This window comes from Dermacentor andersoni, chromosome 2 (genome assembly GCF_023375885.2).
Source record: "Dermacentor andersoni chromosome 2, qqDerAnde1_hic_scaffold, whole genome shotgun sequence".
NCBI classification, from domain to species: Eukaryota; Metazoa; Arthropoda; class Arachnida; order Ixodida; family Ixodidae; genus Dermacentor; species Dermacentor andersoni.
This window is the reverse complement of record NC_092815.1, coordinates 145,593,825-145,617,112: the sequence shown is the minus strand read 5'-3', so window position 1 is coordinate 145,617,112 and position 23,288 is coordinate 145,593,825. Positions and strand designations below refer to the sequence as shown.

General features: G+C 44.3%; 1 protein-coding gene across 1 annotated transcript in view; it reads right to left on the bottom strand.

The window, feature by feature from the left end:
- Positions 1-23,288, bottom strand: part of LOC129387512 (uncharacterized) — an 85,028-nt gene that overhangs the window by 16,637 nt on the left and 45,103 nt on the right. The window contains exons 8-11 of the mRNA XM_055076482.2: positions 11,163-11,306; positions 9,205-9,465; positions 2,193-2,324; positions 1,361-1,596 (exon numbers count right to left, since the gene is read on the bottom strand). Of these exons, the coding sequence (XP_054932457.1) occupies positions 1,361-1,596; positions 2,193-2,324; positions 9,205-9,465; positions 11,163-11,306 (773 nt within the window). The remainder of the gene's footprint in view (positions 1-1,360; positions 1,597-2,192; positions 2,325-9,204; positions 9,466-11,162; positions 11,307-23,288) is intronic.

Sequence of the window (23,288 nt, the reverse complement as noted above, 5' to 3'; positions counted from 1 at the left end):
CGCTCGATTTATTTTCCATTGTTTAAATTGGCTCTTGCTCATGACGACAGTCAAGGAAGTCTAAACCTCACTGACAAACATGCGCTTGGTTATGGGTTGACAATGGTGACATAACCAACAACCACGTAAGGCACACTTGCTAAGTAATTAAAGACTGCGGTTGTGAGCAACGTTTTGTACAAACGACTGCACTAATTCGGCAACCCGATAGGGGCACGCATAAAATCTCGGAGGCTTTCCATATAAAAAATGTACGGTGAAAGTTTATCAACTACTTCGTGCCCTTTAATTCACAAACTTTCTGTCTCTAATTTTTTTCATTTCCTTTTTCCTTTCTGTTCTTTATGGCGTGTTCGTTTTTTCGTACTTCTTTGTACTTATGGTATTAGCAATTCTATTTGATCGTTTTCCTCCTCTACGCAGTTTTTCTTTTACTATCTGTGTTAATCAAACCAACTAAATTCAGGGGTTTTACGTGCCAAAACTACGATATGATTATGACCACGCCACTGTGGAGAGACTACAGATTAAATTTGACCACTTTGGGTACATTAATGGGCGCCCAATGCATGGCACACGGGCGTTGTTGCATTTTGTCACCATCGAAATGCAGCCGCCACGGCCGGGATTGGATCCCGTGACCTCCTGCTTAGCAGCGCAATGTCAGAACGGCTTATCAACCACGACCGTGGCTCCTTTTGTTTTCCAAGCCTCCGTATCTATTATTGCAAAGCTATGTAACGGCTTGTTTCAGTGCCTTCTGTATTTTCGTACCTTGTACTCTCCCACTCCTGCTTTAGCCCAACCATGTACTGCAGCATGTGTAAATGAATGAATGAATGAATGAATGAATGAATGAAATCCTGCTCCTGTCTTTCAGTCCTGCCAATATTGCCGCACGTCTGCGATACTATATTCGATAGACCTATCATCTACTGCGTTCCTAAATATACCTTAATGGACCAATAAAAATCAGTTGGTGGTCGATAGCTGTGTTTGTACTTTCCTTCTAAGCTCACATATATTTTTGTCACGCACTTCAGTGTCTTTCGCTGAATTCAATACATGCCTTAAGAGAACTTACCCCTGTGTTCTAGAACGTTCATCCACTGAACAGTTCACCCCGACTCAAGAAAGTAGATCCCAGCGCCGCCAATGACAGAAGTGGTCACTACGGTCCATGATAAATCCACGGTAACTTTTGACGAGTTTAGCATGTCAATCAGTCGAAGAAAGGCGCCATGCACAAATCAATGAAGTTGGAGGAACAGCTACGAGTTGAGCGTCGTTCAAGAATACCCCCCATACAGTCTGGACCGGTAATCCAGTTCCGAGTTACGCGCTAGGCCGCAGGACTAACCTTGAGCACCGTGCTGTAATCGTCAGTCACATTGTGCAGGTGCTCGGCGGCAATCTCGGCGCGCGCAAATCCGTACCCGCGGATACCACGCGACGCGTAGCTGCGTATGAGCTCGATGGCCGCCGGCGAGGAGAGGAACGGCACCAGCTCGCGGCGCATCTTGGCCGGGAACGAGAGGAGGAACGTGGTGCTCGTCGACTTCTCGGCCTCGTGCAGGTACGTGTCCAGCTTGCCGCCTGCGACAGCCGTCGAGAGTTCGAAACATTAAGGCGCGCCATTTGAGACATGGCGCATTGGACAGCAGGCATTGGGGCTGTTTCAGCTTTCTGCAAGTGCTTCCGACGCCATCCACTTGAATTAGGACGAAACTTCGACAGCAACGGACATGCGGCGGTTTCATATGGCTTGCTTGCACTTGATGCGCGAAATCTTGCCCAATCCACTCCGCGCACGTATTAGAATGCAGATAGCATGCATGGTTGTATACTATATATGAGCTCTCACTTCGACATGAATGATGGTTTGAGGATGCCGTGAGAGCGTAACATCGACTGTAAGATACGCTTCATCCGTCTGCTAGGCTATAGGGGGTTTGGCGCTGCTGTCGGTATATAAAGCTCAAGAGCGTGGTGTCTTAGCGACTAGGTGGTTGTCAATTGAGCCGCGCTTGGCTTCACTCAATCTTGGCTTCACTAAAAACCACGTGGTGGCAGCCTTCGCGGAAGACACTGAACCTTGAGCATGCGCATTTGACAAACGGCAAGTCACATGTTTCCAGGCCATCAGCGCTATATTTGTAAGACAACGAAGAAAAATAAGAAACACGTCATACGGCTGCTCGCTGAGACCCATTCGTTGTCACCGAAGATGACGTCACGAAAGATGGCCAAGTCGCAGACTCCGTCCACGGGAAGCAGCGGTAACCGTGCGTGGCTACCGGTTACGCAGATTAGGGGGGCGGAACCTGCGTGAACAAAGCAGGCAACAAAGCTAAAAGCACCACCGTTTATTGCCCCTATTCCAGTGTGAGAGAGCTGCGTCTCTCCGATTAAAGCAGCCCAAACATAAGAGGCCTGTTTGCCATGATGTTGATGGCAATGGCACGAACCTTCCTGCCGCTCTATTATCTTGCGAACCTCTATCGTGGTAGCACAATGCGGTGGCAGCTAAGCCATGGTCGTGAATATAAATTTTTTTAAAGCTTAAGATGCGTTGCAAAAAAAAAAACATAATTTGGCCGAAAGTAATTTATCCCCTTACACGCAATTACCGATGCATTCTGACAACCGTGAAGGTACTCAAATTGTACGTCGCTTCCTTGATGCAAGCTAGAGTGAATGGTGCAACCAAAGCGGGAGATGTTTACGTTTTGCTCACCATAGACCAATTACGCGTGAGTGATATAGGTGCGATATATTGACATAGGTGTGACCGCCAATTACTTCGGCTCATTTCCGTGACGTCCCCGCGAGAGGCTAGCGTCTTCCAATACAGGCGTCCTTCGAGAACTGTGCCTTGGACATGCAGCACGGTTTTTGAAGCGGAGCTTGTACTAATTTCTTAGTTGACACAAAACGTAGTAGTAACATGGTGCCGGACTGCTCAACGAAGCCGAATGCAAACACTCAAAACCAAGGCAACACCGTGTGTTCACAAAGGAGCCCAGAAGCCAAAGCATAGAAAAAGATATAGCAGGAATAACAACACAAAGAAAAAAAAATGTGCTGAGAGGTGAAATATTTGCAAGATAACAAATCAACACAAAAGGAATGTTCATATAAGTGATGCTTCTTCGGAAGATTCCAAGCTATCAACCTCAATCAGCCTCCATTTTAGGGAGAAGGTGCGATTTCATTTCGACATCAGCACACCTGTGTAGTTGCGCGTTCGGCAACATGCATGCGGCGTGCGTGTGCATGTTCAGTGCTGTATTCCTTGACCAAGCATCCTGAAGGAGTCTTCAGGGATAGAGAAGTAGTTTCACATAATTGGTGTTTCTTTTACGCGGGACACTTAAAAAAACAGTCATATCTAGACCGTTTCCGCTGATAGGCTACGTGGCTAGGTGAACATCAGCAGCAAAAAGAAATTCCTCAATAATTTCGCTGTTTGCTGCACGTTACTGTATATTTTTACTGTATGTTAACTGTATTTTTAGTTACTAACGTTAGAGCACCTGTTATAAATGCAAAATCGAAGCCGAATGCTAGTGACCTCACGTTTGCTAAGCGGGAACTTTAGGGCTAGCATCACATGCGAGATGGGCGGTCGTAAATTGTGCTGCGAAATACATTGGCGCATACATTCAACAGTTTCCCAAAAGCGCGCCCACAACACTTAAGGGCGATCTCAACTGGAACGCTGGGGCGTGTTATATCAGATTTTGGGGACGGCCACCTCGAAAGTGATGATTGTTAGAGGAGTGGTCCTTAGCCAAGTGGGCTTGACCTCACTACATCACGACTTCATTTACGTAATTACAACATGTGTCCTAAAGTTAATAATTCAACAGTATCACATAGAACGACATAGCTGGCATTTCTGAAACGAAACATTTATGACATGGCAGTGTTTTCGTCTGCACTGAACTAGAATCGGAGGTTTGTATAAGCAGGTGCCGAAACCTTCGAGCACAGATTTCCTTATTTGTTCACCAGTTCAGAGGGCGCACAACATCGGTTTAGCGAGTACGACATCATATCTTATGATCTCGATCCCTTGAAATTTCCATCAAACGCGTGCCTGCACCATTACAAAAGTTAACAAAAAGGCTTGTGGGTTTGCTCTCAGTCAATCGTGTACGTTGCCGTAGCCTACCAATTAATTGTTGGCGCCCCATTGCAACTTTCAGATTGACCAGTTTCACTCAGGCTTAGTAAATCAAGCAAACTGTCTTAACTTGTGTAATATGTGTAAGCGTAAATAAAGCGTTTAGGTGGGTCTTTTTTTTTTTCATTCCCTGTAGACATCTTGTGAAATGAAAAAAAAATTAATGTTCTTCATATATATACCAAAGTGTAGTTTCTTGTTATGTTATTGCCCAGAGAAAAATACCATGGAGAATAGATAGCACATTTTATTATTAGGCTAATGAATAATCGAGCTTAACGCATATAGTTACTATCTGCGTAAATCTAGGAATCCGCAAGGATCGACCGATCCTCCAGAAAGCTATGCAGCGCTGCTAATATCAGCCACTATTGAATGGCTGGCCTCTGTGCAGCCGCGAGCTGCCGAGACATGCAATGTTTCTCGTGCTACATTACGTGCACTTCGGAACGAACCACCATTGGAAAAGCGGAAAGAAACCAAGCCGCAAGACCAAATAGAGGAGGCTGCACTCACCGAGTGTTTCACGGATAAGGTAAATAAATAAAACAACAAAGGCTTCTGAAGCCACAAGCGAAAAGATTGGATATATACATGCACCAGCCATCATTCCAGAGGCAGCAGAGCAATCTTAGAGCTGTCTGACGGTATGACACCCTGGGCTAGCAAAATCGCGGCACATTTATATTTAAGGAGATGTTTAGTGGTCTGAGTACGGATATAAATTCAATGATCATCCCTTTTGAAACAGTAAGGTAATTATTTTAGTAAGGTCCATCGTTTTGCGTTTTTTCTAGATTTATTCTTTCTTGGCCCTTCAGGTGCGTGGTTAAATGGTAACATATGATGATACCACCTGCGCTAATGTTCGAATTTCAGCAGACGTTACGGCCTGCGATATATCTGCGGTCCACAGGCATCTATATATATATATATATATATGTGTGTGTGTGTGTGTGTGTGTGTGTGTGTGTGTGTGTGTGTGTGTGTGTGTGTGTGTGTGTGTGTGCGTGCGTGTGTGTGTGTGTGTGTGTGTGTGTGTGCGCGTGCGTGTGTGCGTGCGTGTGTGCGTGTGTGCGTGTGCGTGTGCGTGTGCGTGTGCGTGCGTGTGTGTGTGTGTGTGTGTGTGTGTGTGTGTGTGTGTGTGTGTGTGTGTGTGTGTGTGTGTGTGTGTGTGTGTATGTATGTATGGCGAATAAACGTGGGAAACAGCGCAAACACGTGGTGACAGCTCAGACACAGGAGACATCTCTCAGATAACATCGTCATCAGCCTGGTTACGCCCACGGCAGGGCAAAGGCCTCTCCCGTACTTCTCCAACATGGTCATGTCCTAATTGTGGCCATGTCGTCCCTGCAAACTTCTTAATCTCATCCGCCCACCTAACTTTCTCCCGCCCCCTGTTGCGCTTCCCTTCCCTTGGAATCCAGCCCATAACCCTTAATGACCATCGGTTATCTTCCCTCCTCATTACATGCCCTGCCCATGCCCATTTCTTTTTCTTCATTTCAACTAAGATGTCATTAACTCGCGTTTTGTTCCCTCACCCAATCTGCTCTTTTCTTATCCCTTAACGTTACACCCATCATTCTTCTTTCCATAGCTCGTTGCGTCTTCCTCAATTTAAGCAGAACCCTTTTCGTAAGCCTCCATGTTTCTGCCCCATACGTGAGTACTGGTAAGACACAGGTGTTATATACTTTTCTCTTGAGGGATAATGGCAACCTGCTGTTCATGATCTGAGAATGCCTGCCAAACGCACCCCAGACCATTCTTATTCTTCTGATTATTTCAGTCTCATGATCCGGATTCGTGGTCACTACCTGCCCTAAGTAGATGTATTCCCTTACCACTTCCAGTGCCTCGCTACCTATCGTAAACTGCTGTTCTCTTCCGAGACTGTTAAACATTACTTTAGTTTTCTGCAGATTAATTTTTAGACCCACCCTTCTGCTTTGCCTCTCCAGGTCAGCGAGCATGCATTGCAATTGGTCCTCTGAGTTACTAAGCAAGGCAATATCATCAGCGAATCGCAAGGTATTCTCCATTAACTATTATCCCCAATTCTTCCCACTCCAGGTCTCTGAATACATCCTGTAAACACGCTGTGAATAGCATCGGAGAGATCACATCTCCCTGCCTGACGCCTTTCTTTATTGGGAGGACTACGGTGGCTGTGGAGCCGCTATATATATCTTTCAGTATTTTTCGGTATTAAGGACTGCGGCTCACGAGAGCGAAATGACTTTATCTAATCATAACCGTAATATGACTACTTTCGGAGTGAGAACGACCGAGAGGGCTGTTCTACGAGTGCTATGACTGATAATGTTCTATATACATATACATATTTTCTCATTTATGGGATCGAATGCGAGCGCTGTATGGATCGCATTTATGGATCGAATACGCACGCGAAAAACTGCCCTAATAAGTTTAGAGACTTGAGAAAACGTTACGTTATCAACAGATAACATGGCAATCAGCACTCGAATACAACCAGAGAAATTACTGAGACATGTAAAATACCCTTGAACTAAGTATGGTTTCCGAAATAAATGCTTCCAAGTATTGAACAATGTTAAAAAGATGAGGGAATATAGGATAATCTCCGCGCTCACCGAGAAGATGGCGTCCGCACGAGACTACACCAGGCACCTCACTGAGACATGGAGCCCCGTGACCAGTTCGAAGCCCCCCTCTCAGCCGGTCGCGCATAGATCACGTGCGTTCCGATCGCCCGAGGTGGCGAAGGCATTGTTTAGTTCAAATTGAGCGGACTCGAGCGGCTATAGAGAATAGGAGAAGCTTAAGCAGGTGCGAGCCGTGCGCGGCACACTTAGCGTGGGAAGCTAGTCCGAGTAACTATCCCAAGGACTGCTGCTCACAACAGCGAAATACCTTCGTCTAATTACAATAACCCTAATATGACCACTTTCGAAAAGAGACCGGCGCAGAGGGCTGTAGTACGAGTGCTATGACTGATAATTTTATATATATATATGTATATATAGCTATATTTTTCTCATTTATGGGATCGAATGCAAGCGCTGTTCATTTGTTTCTGCGTGTAGTAGTTAAGAGAACGAGTTTAAGGGAGGAAAAAAAATAAAAAAAGAAGAGGAAAAAATAAAATTGCTCAACCATAATTGCAGCGCCGTGGTTCTAAAGCGCAACCGCGGTAGAGGAACGGAAGGAGGTATGAACGTGCGTGGCCATGTCACGCACGCGAAAAACTGCCTCAATAAATTTAGAGACTTGAGAATAAGTTACGTTAACCACAGATAACATGGCAATCTCAAGTAATGTCAGATAAGAACTGAATGTTTATTGTGCTGACCACGAGAGGCATTCGAGAATAACAAGAATGTATCGGCCGCCGACAGCGCACGTCATTAGTTTTTGGCAAAAAAAGAAAACATAAGATTCCGTGTCATTGAGGCAGATAAGTGCGTTTTACCGACTAGTTTTAGTTTTGCTGTCTGCTTTGCTGCCGTACTTTTTCTTGCGTGTCGACTGGTACATATATTGTGGTCGCCGCGACAAATGGTCAAGTAATAGCGCTGTGTCCTATATATATATATATATATATATATATATATATATATATATATATATATATATATATATATATATATATATGCATATATATACACTGTGGACAGAAACCCCTGTGCACATCATTTAATAATTAACATACGGGGATGCCATATAAACACCTGCATGTTTCCATATTGCATATGTGGTATGCCCTATGCGACCCCCATAGTCGGTGTATGAACTCATGGGGAGCAGAATTAAAATCGCAACCTTTTATTATTGCACATACAATGCCGAAATACCCACAGCAGGAGCACCCGCAGTCGAAGACTTAAAGGGGACCGCCCACAACATCTAATTCAAAGACATATTACGTGCGGTGCAGAATCACTAGTCCAAATAACAAGAATTAATGTCTCCATCGTAATTATTAAGTACGCAATTACAGTAGTTGAAGTGCTCGACGGTTTGCTGAAACATGCGAATAGTGCAACTTTTCTTATGCCAAAGCGCTGACGATATCAAGAGGTAGAGTCCCGAATTATAGTAGCAGATTATTATGCGGATCTAACATAACAGCTCATACATTCTCATATGTCATATCACACACGTCCCACATGCCGGGTACTCGCGCGTGCGCGCATGTGTGCGTGAGTGCGTGTGCGTGCCTGTTTAAGCATTCATATTGATGTTTTTTGCTGTATTATTTTTCGCGAATTCTTCATTGAACTCCTACTATAAGCCTTCTAGGGCTGCGGTATGTGAACTAACAAAGAAACAAACAAACAAACAAACTATCTAGCTAAATTAGTTGTAGCGAAGAATACAGGCGTGCGCTTCTGGCGCATCGTCAACGCCTCGGTCGGGGATAGAGCTGGCGCGCTCGGTGCCTTACGCTCAATCAACAGACGTGCCCGTGTATCGTTCTGGCTTAGTAATTAAACCGCGTTAGATATAATAAGTAAGTAACTAAATAAATAAATAAATAAATAAATAAATATGGGAACACATATCAACAAATGGGAATTCCCATTTGTTGATATGAAACTATTCCATTATAAGATTTTTTTCGTAGAGAAACTAGCGAGTGATGGAGAACTATCGATGCTCTAGATAACTGGATCATTATTGCACTAGCGATAGCACAACTATCGCTACTGCTATTGATAGCACACTATTGATGTCGATACTACTATCAATAGTGCACTAGTGCAATAGGTCCCACAGCCTTCGCATACGAAGCTTGTGGGATGTATAAGTGTCCCCCTGGTTGACATGACCATTTCATCTGGTGCTGAAGTGCCGATTGGCTGGACTGGGTACGCGCGAGGAGGAAACAGGTGCCTCAGCCAATCAGCACTTTAGCAGTAGATGAAATGGACATGTCGTCTAGGTGGACAAATACAGAATACGACCCTCCCCCCCCCCCCCCCCCCCCTTGTAATCATTCTCCCGGTGGCCCAGTAAGTGCTCACCAATAGCCACAGCCGGGAGAGTGGCCACGTTTCGGCCGTTTGACAGCGGTGGCTTGTCGAAGTCCGAGGGTCCGGGCTTGCCATGTTCAGGGCTGGGTGGAGCCGGCGGCACCACTTCCTCGCCCCTGATGGTTGCTTCTGGAGCAGCAGTCGTCTTCCCCATTGCGTCCAGGTCATCTGTGATGGCGTCCATCTCGGCGTTCCGTCTGCGGCCTCCGCTCTTGGGCCTGCCGGGCATCTTAATCACGGGCTGCAATGGCACTGCGCGCGAGCGACACAACCACTTAAAAGGCAGAACCCTCAAATCGCTTTAGTCCAATAGAGTATACCTTCAGGATTTCGATTTCGGGTCCACGGAAGGAAGAGTTTGATAAATCAATAAAAAAATGCGGCAGATCCAACGAGTTGGAGCCTATATACAGCGAAGCTATGTGCGAGTGCACAAAGAGTAGAAACAATGGTTTGTGTTTGTTGAATGTCCGCACAAAGTGACATGGCAGGATTTATTCTGGCATTGTAGAGAGGCTTATGCAATGCGGCCACCTCTGCTATGGATGCGCAAACGCGAGCGTGCTCGTTCTGTCTTTTTCACTGAAGCAACAGTGAAGAGCAACAGGTGACAGCAGCGACAGGCTCATCGAAGAGCAGAACATTCCCAGTGGAACATACCCATTGACCCTAATTCCTGCGACAGTTGGTTTCGAATTCAATTTCCTCATCACATCCCACTATATTGTTCGTTTCATTCCAGTGAAGAACATTTAATGCTCATCACAGCCCAGCCATGTTCCACTCATTAGACCATGGGCTACCCTGTCACTCACGCTGGCGTCAATGTGGTTAGATACGGGCATTCGGGTAGACAAAGATATCTCAAATTGGATGAAGTTCCCAATGTATCATAATCATATGAAAATTTAGGAAACTGATAAGCAGATACTTTTGTCTGTCTTGTATTGCTTCTGATAGTTTACGTTTTTTTCTATTGCTTACTCTTCTGCTACCTAAAGTGACCATCTAAACGTTGTTGTTGGTATTCGGTTGTTTATTGCCCTACATTTATAATGATGCTTATTTTGTCCAATTTCTTCGTTTGTTTCCTGTTTTACTCACTGCTGCTCCACTATGCAGTGCTTCACCTGAGCCTTTAAAGGTGCGATGAATAATAATGATGGTGACGATGACATTGTTGGGCATAATTGATCATATCATTCTCGACAGAAATTCATCTAGGCCCGAACAGATGCTGTCAAAACCATGATGTCACACAGAGCTGATGCGAAAACTACGGGGCTGCTGCTCCACCCCTGGTTGGTTGCTACGTTGTTTGTAGGTTTCAAAACACACTTTCACGATCAGAGCGACCTTCTAGCTATATATACGATATAGTTTTATTCGAGCATTGCTATAGAAAAAGCTGTAGTCTCGTCGTTGCAAGCATTTCGAGAATGCTGGGCAGTGGGTGTACGCACATACACTATGTATGATCTTCGCAGCCTTGTGGCTACGAAAATCATAGCTTCTTCCTCTAGCTTTTTTTTAGTTGTCTTTGTTAGTACACCTACACACGACTACGGATACAGTCAGTATTCACGCAGTGCATTAAAAGCTCCCGATACGAAAACGTAACTTTTGATTTTCTCTGTAAAAGTGATTTCAGATGAATACGCATGTCCAAAAGATGTGTGTACCCATGTCATCTTATCGTGATTAAAGGTAAAACAGATTAACAAAGACAGACGGACGGACAGACGGATAATTTCGGAGAAACTTTCCGCCAATATAATGAGTTTTGTTGGGTGGTTATGAGGCAGATGGCTCGCGCATTTACATCTCGTTTGCTGTCAGACGTTTGTTGCGTCAGACTGCCCTCTAGTAAATATTGCGAAAAGAAAAAAAAAAAAGAAAAACGATTCGCTCGATGCTTTCGTCCCCGCACACGAAGGGAAGCAACTCACTCTCCGTTTCGCCGTGAGATTCCTCTCGCCGGTCGAATCGCCCGCCCGAGGCACGGCCGTGGCCGCCGCCGCGCCGGGCCCGCGGTTCGTCGCGGTCGTCCGATACCTCGGCGTGGATCTTTCGCAGCGCCACTCGCCTGGGAGCTGCGAGCGGAGGCGAAGGAAACGACGCGTGTTTGTCGCTGTACGCTCCAACACGTCAACATGCCTAGCTACGATCCAGTAGACTCGAACCGTACCAGTACGCTTTGCCACAGAAGCACTGTACTTTCAACTTCACTATGCCACCGTCCTTCTTTAAAATATAACGCAGAAAAAATAAATCCTAGTGCGTATTTCGGCAAAACACACATTAAGGGGTAGGGTGCGATTCCAGAAAATCACCTTTTCAAATTGGTGTGTCAGTTCGCTCAAGCACTCTTTCGTGTGGGTGTAAGAGGGTGAGTTATAAGAACCACAAAAAACTCTTAAATGTGCAGTTTTCTTTATTGTGTAGAGTTCTTTCGGGAAACCAGGAAATATTGCTGACAACGGCCGCATAACCTAGTCAAGATCTCGGTTAAGCAATTTTTTTTTGCGTCAACTGTAATGGACTGATAATGTCCAAACTTTTCCTAGCCAAACAGGTACGTTCGAACGGCAAACTTCCTGCGCAGTTCATGAAATATGCTAGTAAAACTCTGGAACGTTTGTATAAGTATGTTTTGCGAAGCTATATTTGAGCTCAACAGTTCAAACTTTCCTTGAGCATCGAAAGTAATAAGGCCCCATTTCTCTGCAACTTTATAATTGCTATAAGTGTTGGTTCTTTAAAGGCAACGGAAAAATTTTGGAAGCATCTTATATAACGCTTCTAAGCGCACAAGGATATAATATATTTTGACTTTTTCGCACTTTCGCTTCTTTCAGAACGTTAGGCAGAGTTCCTGCGCACTTCATAAAATATGTTTGTAAAGCTCTGGTAAGCTCGTATAAGTATTTTTTTTCACGAAGCTGTATGCGACCTACACGCTTCAAACTTTCCTTAAGTACCCAAACCAACAAGGCCCCACTTCTCTGCAGCTGTATAGTTGCTATAACTTTTGGTTCTCTGAAGGCAGCGGGAAAAGTTTGGAAGCATTTGAGGTAAGACCTCTAAGCGCACAAAAGAGGATGGTTTATTAATTTTCGCTTAGCCCCTATTTAAACTAATGCTTCAAGGTTTTTCTGCACATAACTCATAGAATGCACGAGATTGGGTCCAAATATAAGCTCTTGGAATTATCTAGTTTAATCCACGGAACACCATGATAACCAGCATATGTTTTCGAACGCTTCTAGTCCCACCACCAACACAACAAAATTTATTTGGATCGGTTCAGTGGTTTCTTGGTGTTGGTGACCACAATAAATTTAATCACCACTTTCGCGTCAAAACGAACATAGGCAGACATTATAGACATGCTACATACGGGCTACACGTGTCTCGTTAGTGCACATAGTTCCTACCCTTTATACATAGTCAAACAAGAATTCTTTGAAGTACCTTAAAACAAGTGCCTTTTCTGACCACCATCGCAGTTTTCTGAATATAACTGAATTTGACCAAATGATGTCACCGTTTAGGGAGAAGCCGGGATTCCCATTTCGCCTCCGAGCATGTAACGTGATGTGGCGGGAAGACATCGAGTTCCCATTTTTCTCTCTAGTTAGGCTCGCACGAGGTCACGTGGTTTAGCACCTAGTCAGAGGGGACAACTGTGTAACTTCTCGCTTCCGGTGTACTGCATTGGCAGGGTTCGTTTTGCATTAGCAACTCTACATTCGCAGCCTTCGCCAGGAAGAAAAGTGTTTCACTGAGCTCTGCTACAGTGACCAAAGGTTATTGAAAATGCAACGAAAGCGTGCCGTCACGCGAGAAGAAGTGGAAGAACGTCGTTCACACGTTGAAAAATCACGCCGGGATGGTGGGTACAGCACATGACAAGCCACTCAATCATTCCCTTTCACTGTGGGCTAAACCATGTGACCTCGCGCAGGCACCAATAGATGATGTCCAAAACTTGGAGGCCGTATTTTGGACTTCGCCTGTTGGGCAACCGGCTACTGCAATCACATTGTTCGAGAATCGTTTCTGACTCGGAGGGTGCCCTCGCTGAGGGGGTAGATTTGGATGCCAGTTTCTGGATAGAGAGCGTGCCGCAGGGGAACACACTATTGCCATCGTGCCACACCCCTTCGTTCGCGCGGAGGCGAAAGGGGAGCCCCTGTGTCTCTCATAGTAGCAGACTTGTAGACGGTACAGAAAAAAAATGTAACAGATTACAATTGGGACTATTTCATTCAAAAATGTAATTCATTTCAGTTGCCGACGGAAGCAAATAAGCAATTACTCAAAAGTAATCGGTTACTTCTACGTCACTTTGTACCGAACTTTTTATAACATATGCACAGATACCATCAGCATAACAAGCTGGCATGGCACATTCAATGCATCCTCTGCAGCCCATTCCACAGGGTTTATTATTATCGAGAATTTCTCGCTTGCTTGATGTATGTGCTGAGGGGTACGCGTAGGACGGTGTTGCACCGACATCTTGCACACAAACTCTGGTTACTGAGCCTCTGAGACCTCATTGTTGCTGGGACTTGAAGACGCTCCAGCTTTGTGCCAATGAAAAGTTCTAAACATTGTCCGTAGGTGATATGCGGGCATTAACGTCCAACGTGGCCGTCACTATCAACACATACCACCACCGGTTCAATTCGTCGGCCAAGATCTGGTGTAGCGTTAACATGATGGAACACGTATTGAGCTCCCGTGTTTGCCAGTGTTAACGTCCGCGGGGATGCTGCATCTCCACCCCGGGCTGTCTACGGCAGTTGCCGCCAAATTCGGATCCCGAAGCCCGAAGCTGCGTCGTCTATCTCAGCTTCTCTCCTCAATAAACTATAGGGTCATTCCACGCCAAATCAACCAGCGTTTTTTCGAATATCACAGGTATAGATGAAGGAATTCGCACACGTTCGTTGTAGTGCAAAACTAGTTCTCCACGTTTACTTTTGTTTCAAACATTTTTCTAACATTTTGGCGACAATGTATTCTTCCTGCCCAGCTGAGCTAGAAGGCATCAATCAGTATTTCTTTCTTCCGAGGCGCATTGTGTGTATGATTCAGTCGTTCAAATTATTTGTGTGGGAGGCCGATGAAGTGGTATTGCTTCTAAAATAGCTAATTTTTTTAATATTTGAATGCTTCTAGTGCTTTTAGCACGAGGAACAGCGAGTAAAATCGCAAAGTTTGAATATGTTTTCTGGGACGCCGGAAAATCCAGAAGGCACAAACTTAATATAGAATGGCGGCTCGGTTGACACGGCATAACCAAAAAATACTTGAAGCTAGAAAGGCTTAGCCGATCGCATGAAAAACAAATTGAAAGTTCAATTCTTTTTTTGCAAAAAGCTTCGTCTTGAAGGTAAAAAACGTAGCCTTGGCGGTCAGTCTAAAAATATACGAGATACATCTTTAGATAGCTCTATATGTCTGCTATGCATGTGAAAAGTTACAAAAAGTCTATTGTTTAAACACAACTTTAATTTGTTGATTGTGTCAGCAACGGCCTTTCTCCGGCGTGCGCCCAAGCTTGCCGACCTAGAATGCAGATGACAAAGAGAAATGATACTAGGAAGTACAATCTTGCTGACTTTGTCTGCAAAGCAGATGACAGAGAAATGGTGCTATTGTGTGCGTTTTAGTGCCATGATGCGCACTCTCTAACGCAATGCGGCGTGTGACTGGTGTGTGCCAGGTGAACCATACAGCCATTGCACATGGAATATCCCGACGTGTTCATTTCGTGAGGGAGTCCTGCAGAGCTGAAAGCTACGTTTCACGCAGTTTAGAAATAGAAATATTTGCATAACCCAGCAAATGAATAAAGAGCCCTGATATCGTCCACGCAACCGTTTTAAAGGATATGTCTGTTTGCAATGCAGTGCGACATATCAACGTGCATTACGACATACAGAAAGCACGGAACTTTGTGCCCTGCTCATGGGGTCCTATAATGTAAAACTATACTAGTCTGCTTTATTCCAAATCGGCCATTGGCCCTCCAGGAAAACTCAGAACGGTTCCGGTCCCGCTCATATTCATGCGCGCCACACCGATATGGGCAGAGCCCGAGCCATTTTGACCTATCACGGAGGGCTAATGGCCGATTTGGAATAAAAACAGATTGGAATGGTTTTACGTTATACCGGCCCTGGAGACCAAAGAATTACAAGATAAAAGGAAACACCTTTGTAATTACAACTGAACGCCTACACGAATGTGAACAAAGCCTTCTGGTGTGGCGTGTTACCACACTGTTGAACATGTTGAACATGCTTGGCTATTAAATCGATATGTGCCTTGTTCAGGCAGATTGGTTCAGGCGTGGTTGGTGTCCACTTTTCGCATTCACGGAAAGAGAAATATCTGTCGAGGCTGTGGTGCTTGACCCCCCTTGTCTTCGTAGTGATAAAAAAACTCAGTCACAGTGTGTTGAATAGTTTCTCGGGCTTACTTATCAAAAATGTTTTCTTGCTAGACATAGCGAGGCATACTTATGTTGTTTTCGCGATCCATATATGAACATTTAGAAAAATCATTTGTCGCGTTTAAAAAATACCTTTTTTGTAACTTCTCACATACATAGCAGACATTCAGAGCTATCTAATGATGTATCGCATGTATATTTAGGCCGACCACCAAAACAACTTTCTCGACATTGAAACCGAAGCTTTTTACAAAATTAAATTAAATTTATACTTTTTTTTCAGGCGATAAGCCAAACGTCCAATGCTTCAAATACTTTTTTGGCTCTACTACGTCAACCGGGCTACCATTGCATAGTTAATTTGTGCGTTCCGGATTTTTCTCCGTTCGAAGCAAAAATTTTAAACTTTGCAATTATTCTCGCTTTTGCGGGGTGAAAAGCACTCGAAGTATTCAAATATTTGAAAAATTGGTTAATTTGTCAGTGATACCCCTTAATTATCTTGCCATACACACCATCTGAATGTCTGGATTGCGCAACATGCCTTTGGAAAAAATTTTGATTGCTGCCTCCTAGCTCAGCTTGGCCAGAACAATAAATTTTCGCCATGATGGTCGAAAATATATGGCAAGAAAAATTAACGTGGAGAATGAGTTTATAACTTCAACAAACATGCAGGAAATTTTTCAGCTATATCTGTGACGGTAAAAAAAACGCTGAATGTTTTAGTATGGAATGACTCATATACTACATAGTCGGTGACAACCTAAGAATTAGAAGGTTATATGTACACAGCCCAACTAAAAGAAAGTTTTCATAGATTACAAGAAAATTTATTCACCCGTAGGCACGCGTACAACTGTGGTATGAACGTAGACTGCAATATAACGTATCCCACATGCAATGCATCGTACTTGATAAAAAAATACAGATGAGGAAATCAAATAGCAAATGGTGTCTGCTTGACATTGGCTTTGTCAAAAAACACTAGTACAGCGTACATGCAAAAGCATTATTGTCAGCCTCGAATTCATGAATGACACCTGGGGCACACACAACTACAGCCTCTGCTCAGGCAAACAGAATTTGGGCAAAATTATGGCTGTAGGAAGACTTTGCATCGAGAGACGGTTAGGTACCGCGTAGACTTGCGGCGAAGAAGCTCGGCTTCACCGAGTTTGAACAACTGTTGTTGAAGATGACCCCATACTATTATCCCTAGTTCGCGCACTCTGGGGTACAGTGCTCTATTTGACGGCCGAGGTCGTTTTGCAATGTTGCGGAAGCACCACGAAACGTACCTAGCGCTGAATTAGGAGAAACTCGCCACGATCTCGCCAGCGTGGTGCCCGCACGATAGATATTCCGAACATTCTTGCAACTAGCTTCCGGAAGGTGCGTGCTACAACGTACTACTTTACTACATACATGTTGGTCTCTGTTTGCGTGCAACGTATGTATTTATCATTCACCACCAGCCATGCTCTCACCACCAGCCGTGCTCTCACCACCATTCTACCTACAAGAGACAGGCTTGAAGCCTGTCTCTTGTAGGTAGAATGTCCCAAATGACAATACTTCAGTTGAGGGCAAATCAGGTGAGAGCACGGCTGTCGATGTTTGTGTAGTAGCCGTACCTGGAGGTACAGCTGTCTGACATAAAGTTTCACAAAGCCTTGAAGCTGGTGTCGTAGACCATTTTGTATTTCTTAATTCTACAAGCTGCCCTTGTAAGCGAGCAGCTGCCGCATACTCCGGTGCTGGCGTTATCGCTGTAGCAAGCAAGTTGCCTGTACTTCGCGACATAAGCGTTCGACGGTAATGGCCCAGCCAATAAAGGAGGAGTGGTCCACCTTGGTATTCGTCATCACCAAGTAGGTCACATGTACTCTTAGTGCGCAGCAGCCTACCAAATGTAACTATGCACAGCAAGCTCCATCCTCCGCTGGATTTCGGCACACGCAGAAAGTTGTCGCGCTACATATTGCGAATTCTCGTGCTACGTATTGCGACAAAACAGCCAGATACGGAGATACACCACAAAAACTGGTTGGACTCGGCAAAGTATCCATTGCCAAAATACCGATATAAAGATTGTCGCGCATTGCCACTGCCCCCTTAATGCTAACCGCAGTAGTTGCTGCGACAGTCACTCGAGTTTCTTCTTAAATTGTTACTGCCAGGTATACAAAAACTGACAAGTGCGAGTGTCCACTTAACGCTACTCTAACACAGATAATGCATTTTGAACAAACCTACGTCTCTTCGAAAATAAGAACTCTACTACACAGGTCCAGAGTGTAGAAAGCAAAGGTTAAACATGGAGGAAACATTGTGACAAGCAGAAGTTTTACCGCGCGTGTCCTTGTCACTTGTCTGGACCGCGCTTAACCTTCGCGCCGTACACTCACGATCGTGAATCACCAACTTGCCCAATCAGCCACCCAGCCAAGTGACATTTCTACAATACAGGATTTGTGGGTCGAAATCATCCGCGCAACTTTGTTCTAAGTGCGGCAAACGGAACGAACGCACGAGAATGCAGATTCTTGCGCAATTTTAAGTTGTAATATTCTTTCTATAGGTGCTCGTGTTCACTTTCTGCTACGCTCCATTCGTCCTTCTGTTTCGTGTCCCAGAAGCCCGTAGCGCCATCTACGCTTGAATAGGTTAATTTCTCTGAAAACACAAACTTGTGGGCGCACGAACCTATAACGCGATTGTTTCGTCATAAGGCCGCCGACACACATCCGCGCAAGGTCCATACTATACAGTTTTATAAGATAATACCAGAGGGAACTCCGGCACTTGTGGCTATGGGAGCTAACAAGTGGGGTAGTCAAGCTAGCATGTGAACAATGGTTAGCTCATGAATTTGCCTAAACTTGGTCCTCTTGACTTCAAACGGCTTCGTGACTTTGTATACTAATCAGTTGAGCTAAGTATGCATTGTGTTGCTAATAATTAAACAAACATATTAAAATCGTACACTGGCAGGATTCGAACACAGGCCGTCTAGTACAGAAGTCCGATATTGAAAAAATTACGCCACGGACGCATGAATCCACAAGAGGCACAGAACACCCTTACAAATTTCTCGCGGGGAAGCGAACGCGTTGAGACGCTTGGCGCGTTTCGATTAGACTGCTTCGAAAGGCGGAACCGCTTCAATTAGTAGCGATTATGAGTTTTCATGACTAAATTAGCCATGAAGAAAGAAGCCAATCTAGACGTAGTAAGAGTAAATGTAGACGCATTCAGGCTGGTGCTCGAAGACAAATATGCAATTTTAAAACAGGAAGATGAACATAACCTAGCGGCAATGAATGAAACGGTAACTACGCTCATTTCAGAAACATTAATTGTAGTGAGACGTAAGGCACCAAGACAACATGTAGGTAAGCTCTCCCAAGTAAAACATGACCTAATAAAGAAGCAACAAAGCATGAAGGTGTCTAACGCAAGGGATCAGACAGAATTCGATGAACTGTCAAAGCTGACAAAGAAGAAGAGAGTAAGGGATATTCAAAAATGTAATGTCAGAAATAATGAGGAAGCAGTAAAAATGGCCGCGCATTAAATCACTGAGAAGAAAACTTGGCGCAGGACAAGGCGAGATGTATGCATTGAAAAAGAAGCCGGTGATTTCATCAGCACTTTAAGATGGTATAGTAAATGTGGCAGCATTCTATACCGACCCGTACAGTTCCCAGAGCAGCCACGCTGCCCTCATTGGAAGTAGTCAAGATCAGCATACACAGACTCCTTATGTATGTAGTGATGAAGTTAGAAGGGCCTTTGAAGGCATGTCCTGAGGGAAAGCGGCAGCAAGAGATGGAATAACAACTGATTTTATCGAAGATGTAAGAGATATTTCTTTTAATTTGATTTGAACCTCAAGGGTCCCCAGACGTGACTTTACATGAGGGCGGACTTACATGATATGACTTTACATTATATCATGCTTAAAAAGCTTGCTGCCATTTATTCGCAATGCCTAACGATTTTAAGTGTACCAGAGAGGTGGAAGAAGGCCAACAGTATACTAATCCATCAGGAAGGACGTTGAAGAATTGAAGGATAATAGGTCTATTACCTTGTTTTCAATATTGTATAAAATATTCAACAAGACGATTTCCAATAGAATCAGGGGAACACCTGACTTCACTTAACCAAGAGAACAGGCTCGCTTCAGGAAGGGATATTCTACAATGAATCACGTTCATCTCATCAGTCAGGTAACTGAGAAATCTGCGGAGTGTAATAAACCTTTATATGGGTTTCATTTTTCATGAAACGGCTATTTGATTCCATGGAGATACCAGCCGTCATGCAGGCCTCGCGCATTCAAGAAATACAGAAGGCAAACGTGAATATCTTGGCAGATATCTACATAGACGCCACAACTACCTTGGTTCTCCACAGAAAAGTAGAACATTACCTATAAATAAAAGGGTTATGCAAGGAGAAACAATTTCTTCAATGCTATTCACTGCATGCTTAAAAGAAGTATTCAAGCAATTAGACTGGGAAGGCTTAGGAGTGAGAATCAACGGCGAATATTTTAGCAAAATTTATTTTCCAGATAACATTGGCCTGCTCAGCTATCCTGGGGATGGACTGCAACGAATGATTGAGGGCCTTAATAGATGAAGTGTAAGAGTGTGGTTGAAGATTAATTCGCAAAAAAGCACAGATAAAGTTCAGTAGCTTGGCAAGGGAACCAGAATTCTCGATTGCCAGTCAGCCGCAAGAATCTGTACAGGACTACGCTTATCTAGGTCATTTAGCCACAGGGGACCCTGATCATGAGAAGAATACTTGTAGAAGAATAAAAATGGGTTGGAGTGCATACGCCAAGCGTTACCAAATCCTGACTGGACGCTTACCACTGCCATTGAGAAAAAAAGTGTACAGTCGTTGCGTCCTACCGGTGCTAACATATGCGGCAGAGACTTCGATATTAACGAAGAAGTTTGGGAACAAATTAAGGACCGCACAAAGAGCAGTGGAACGAAAAATGTTAAGTGTGACGTTGGGACACTGGAACAGACTGGTGTCGATCAGAGAGCAAACGAAGGTAGCCAATATTCTCATTGACATTAAGATTAAAATATTGAGCTGGGAAGTCCATGTAACGCATACGGTAGATAACCGGAGTACCATTACAGTTACAAAATGGGTGCCAAGGGAAAGGAAGCGTAGTCAAGGATGGCGGAAAACTACGTGGGGTGATGAAAATCGGAAAGGTGCGGGTGCAAGTTGGAAACAGCTAGCGCAAGATTGGGGTAATTGGAAACCGCTGGGAGAGGCATTCTTCCTGCAGTGGACATAAAGGATAGGATGATGATGATGATGATGATTAAGATGATTATGCTGATGCTGATGATGATTGTTTAGATGGTCTTCCGAATTTATTTAGGTATAGATTGCTTTCCCCTTTATGACTGCGAAGTCACATAAAGCGTAATAAACAAAGCCGCAAGAACGTCTCAAGCCGCAAGCGCGATGATCAGACAAATTCATGCACTAGCCATCATCACCGTGGTGGCTGAACAATAGCAGCGTTACAGTTCCCGGTTGTAATTATTGTTGGAAACCCTATGGCTCAAAATATGGTCCTAATTTTCTCAACACGCGCGTGGCGCGCTCAACATCGGGGGACCTACGTCGAATCACAGGTGAGAAAATAACTATTTCTGGCTGAGTTCGTTGCTTGTATTGCTTTGAAAATTAAAATTTTTGGCAACTATGCCGCGGCCTACAAAACTGCCCAGCGATGAGGAACCGAGACGTCAGAATGTGACGAGGAAGCGCATATGAAACGCAGCCCTCACGGAGGTGCAGTCAGAACCGCGGTGTAACATGTATCTTACAACGTAGTTAGATCGCAAGCGAGAGCTTGCGTGGTCACGGCACGTAAGATAAACGCAAGCAACGAGAGAATTGTGCCTGAAGACAAGCTTATAGAAGATAACGCGTTGGAACGCCGGCGAGCGCGTCGGCGGGCAAATGCGAGAAAAAGAGCGCTACAACAACAATTCTTTCCCGTAACAAACACAAGACTGGTGGTAAGAAAGATTTTACTGGGGAGAGCGAGAAAGGAAAGAAAATCACTTTATTCTACGACAAAAAAAAATGCATCGACGTCCTCAGTCCAGGGCGTCCCTTTACTGCGGAGATCATCATAGTGCGCGTGTCTTCCTTATCTCTAAAAGGAGCTTCAAATAACCAAAAAGAAAGTAATTAATTAAGTAATACTTCGTGATGAAAAAAAATATACTGGCCGCAAGCATATAGGACTACGGCTACTATACAGTCGGTACCATTTCTCTAGGGGTCTTGGTATTTTTAAAATCTTGGTCCAAGTTAGCTGGGACACCCTGTAAATATATATATACTCGCGAGATGCGATAGGAAACAAAGGGACTCGACTTTTGTTAATCATGATCATATAAAGGCAACAGACAATGAAGTCCAGGAAATCATCGGGGAAATTTTCTGTGGTTAATCTCCCCGATGCTTGCTTCGTTGTTTATTGACTATATATATATATATATATATATATATATATATATATATATATATATGCGCCATGGGACCAGTTTCGCACGCTTCAGACATACGTTTTCCACTTCTACAGTCTCCTAATGATGATGCATTAAAAAGGAGGCATTATGGGAAAATGTTCCGAAACGCACGATGGCAAGCGAGGTTTTCTAGTCACCCCATGCGGGTACGCGCGATTCGTCATCCGGTTGTCTGCCTCGCCGTTGCGAAGTTGCAACACGCAACAAATCGTGCGCGCGTTCCGCAGCAAGGTGTTACCATTGCAAGAGCAAAAATGTTTGAAGGCATGCAGGCCAAGAACTAAAAGGCATTAAATGCAGGGAGCAGAAACCGGATAGGCGGATATCTGGCACATCCAGTGAACTGCCTAGGCACCAGCACGCTCATATACGTAAAGGTAGAGTTTACTAGAATGTGGGAGTGGGTCCAGTGGACGCCGTGGTAAGGCCAAGAACGATGCAGAGGTATGCAGAAAATCCGTTGGAGCTGTCTAAGTGCGCCTAAGCATAAGTGTGCCCCCATATTTCAGTTGGGCCACTCACAAATTTCAAGCTGGCCCATCCCTAAATTTCAAGCTGACCCACCCCGATATTCCAGTAAGCCCTGAATTCTGCCCCTAACAATTCAGATGGCCCACCGCCAAATTTCTAGTTGGCCCGGCCCCAAATTTCAAGTTGGCCCACCCATAATATAGGCTTCCCATGCATTTTCTATGGAGTCCTATGTATCCCTAAGGGCATGCATAAATCTGATCATATGGGTATTCTCTCTGATCAATGTTTTGTTTGTATTGTTAAGGCCTTATCGCTCATGAAGCTACCAATCATCGACATTTACACATTATAATAATTAAATGTCTTAAATTGGGGATGGAACTGCTGAATGATCGAGTAATGTGGTTTGGGTGTGTATTGTAGGTAACCCTACTTGGCCAAAATAATTCGGGATCATTCCCTATGCGGCGTCCGTTATAGCCCGTGTGTCACTCTCTCGGGACTTTCAATCTCACGAATATATTATTTGTAAAGAAATTGTC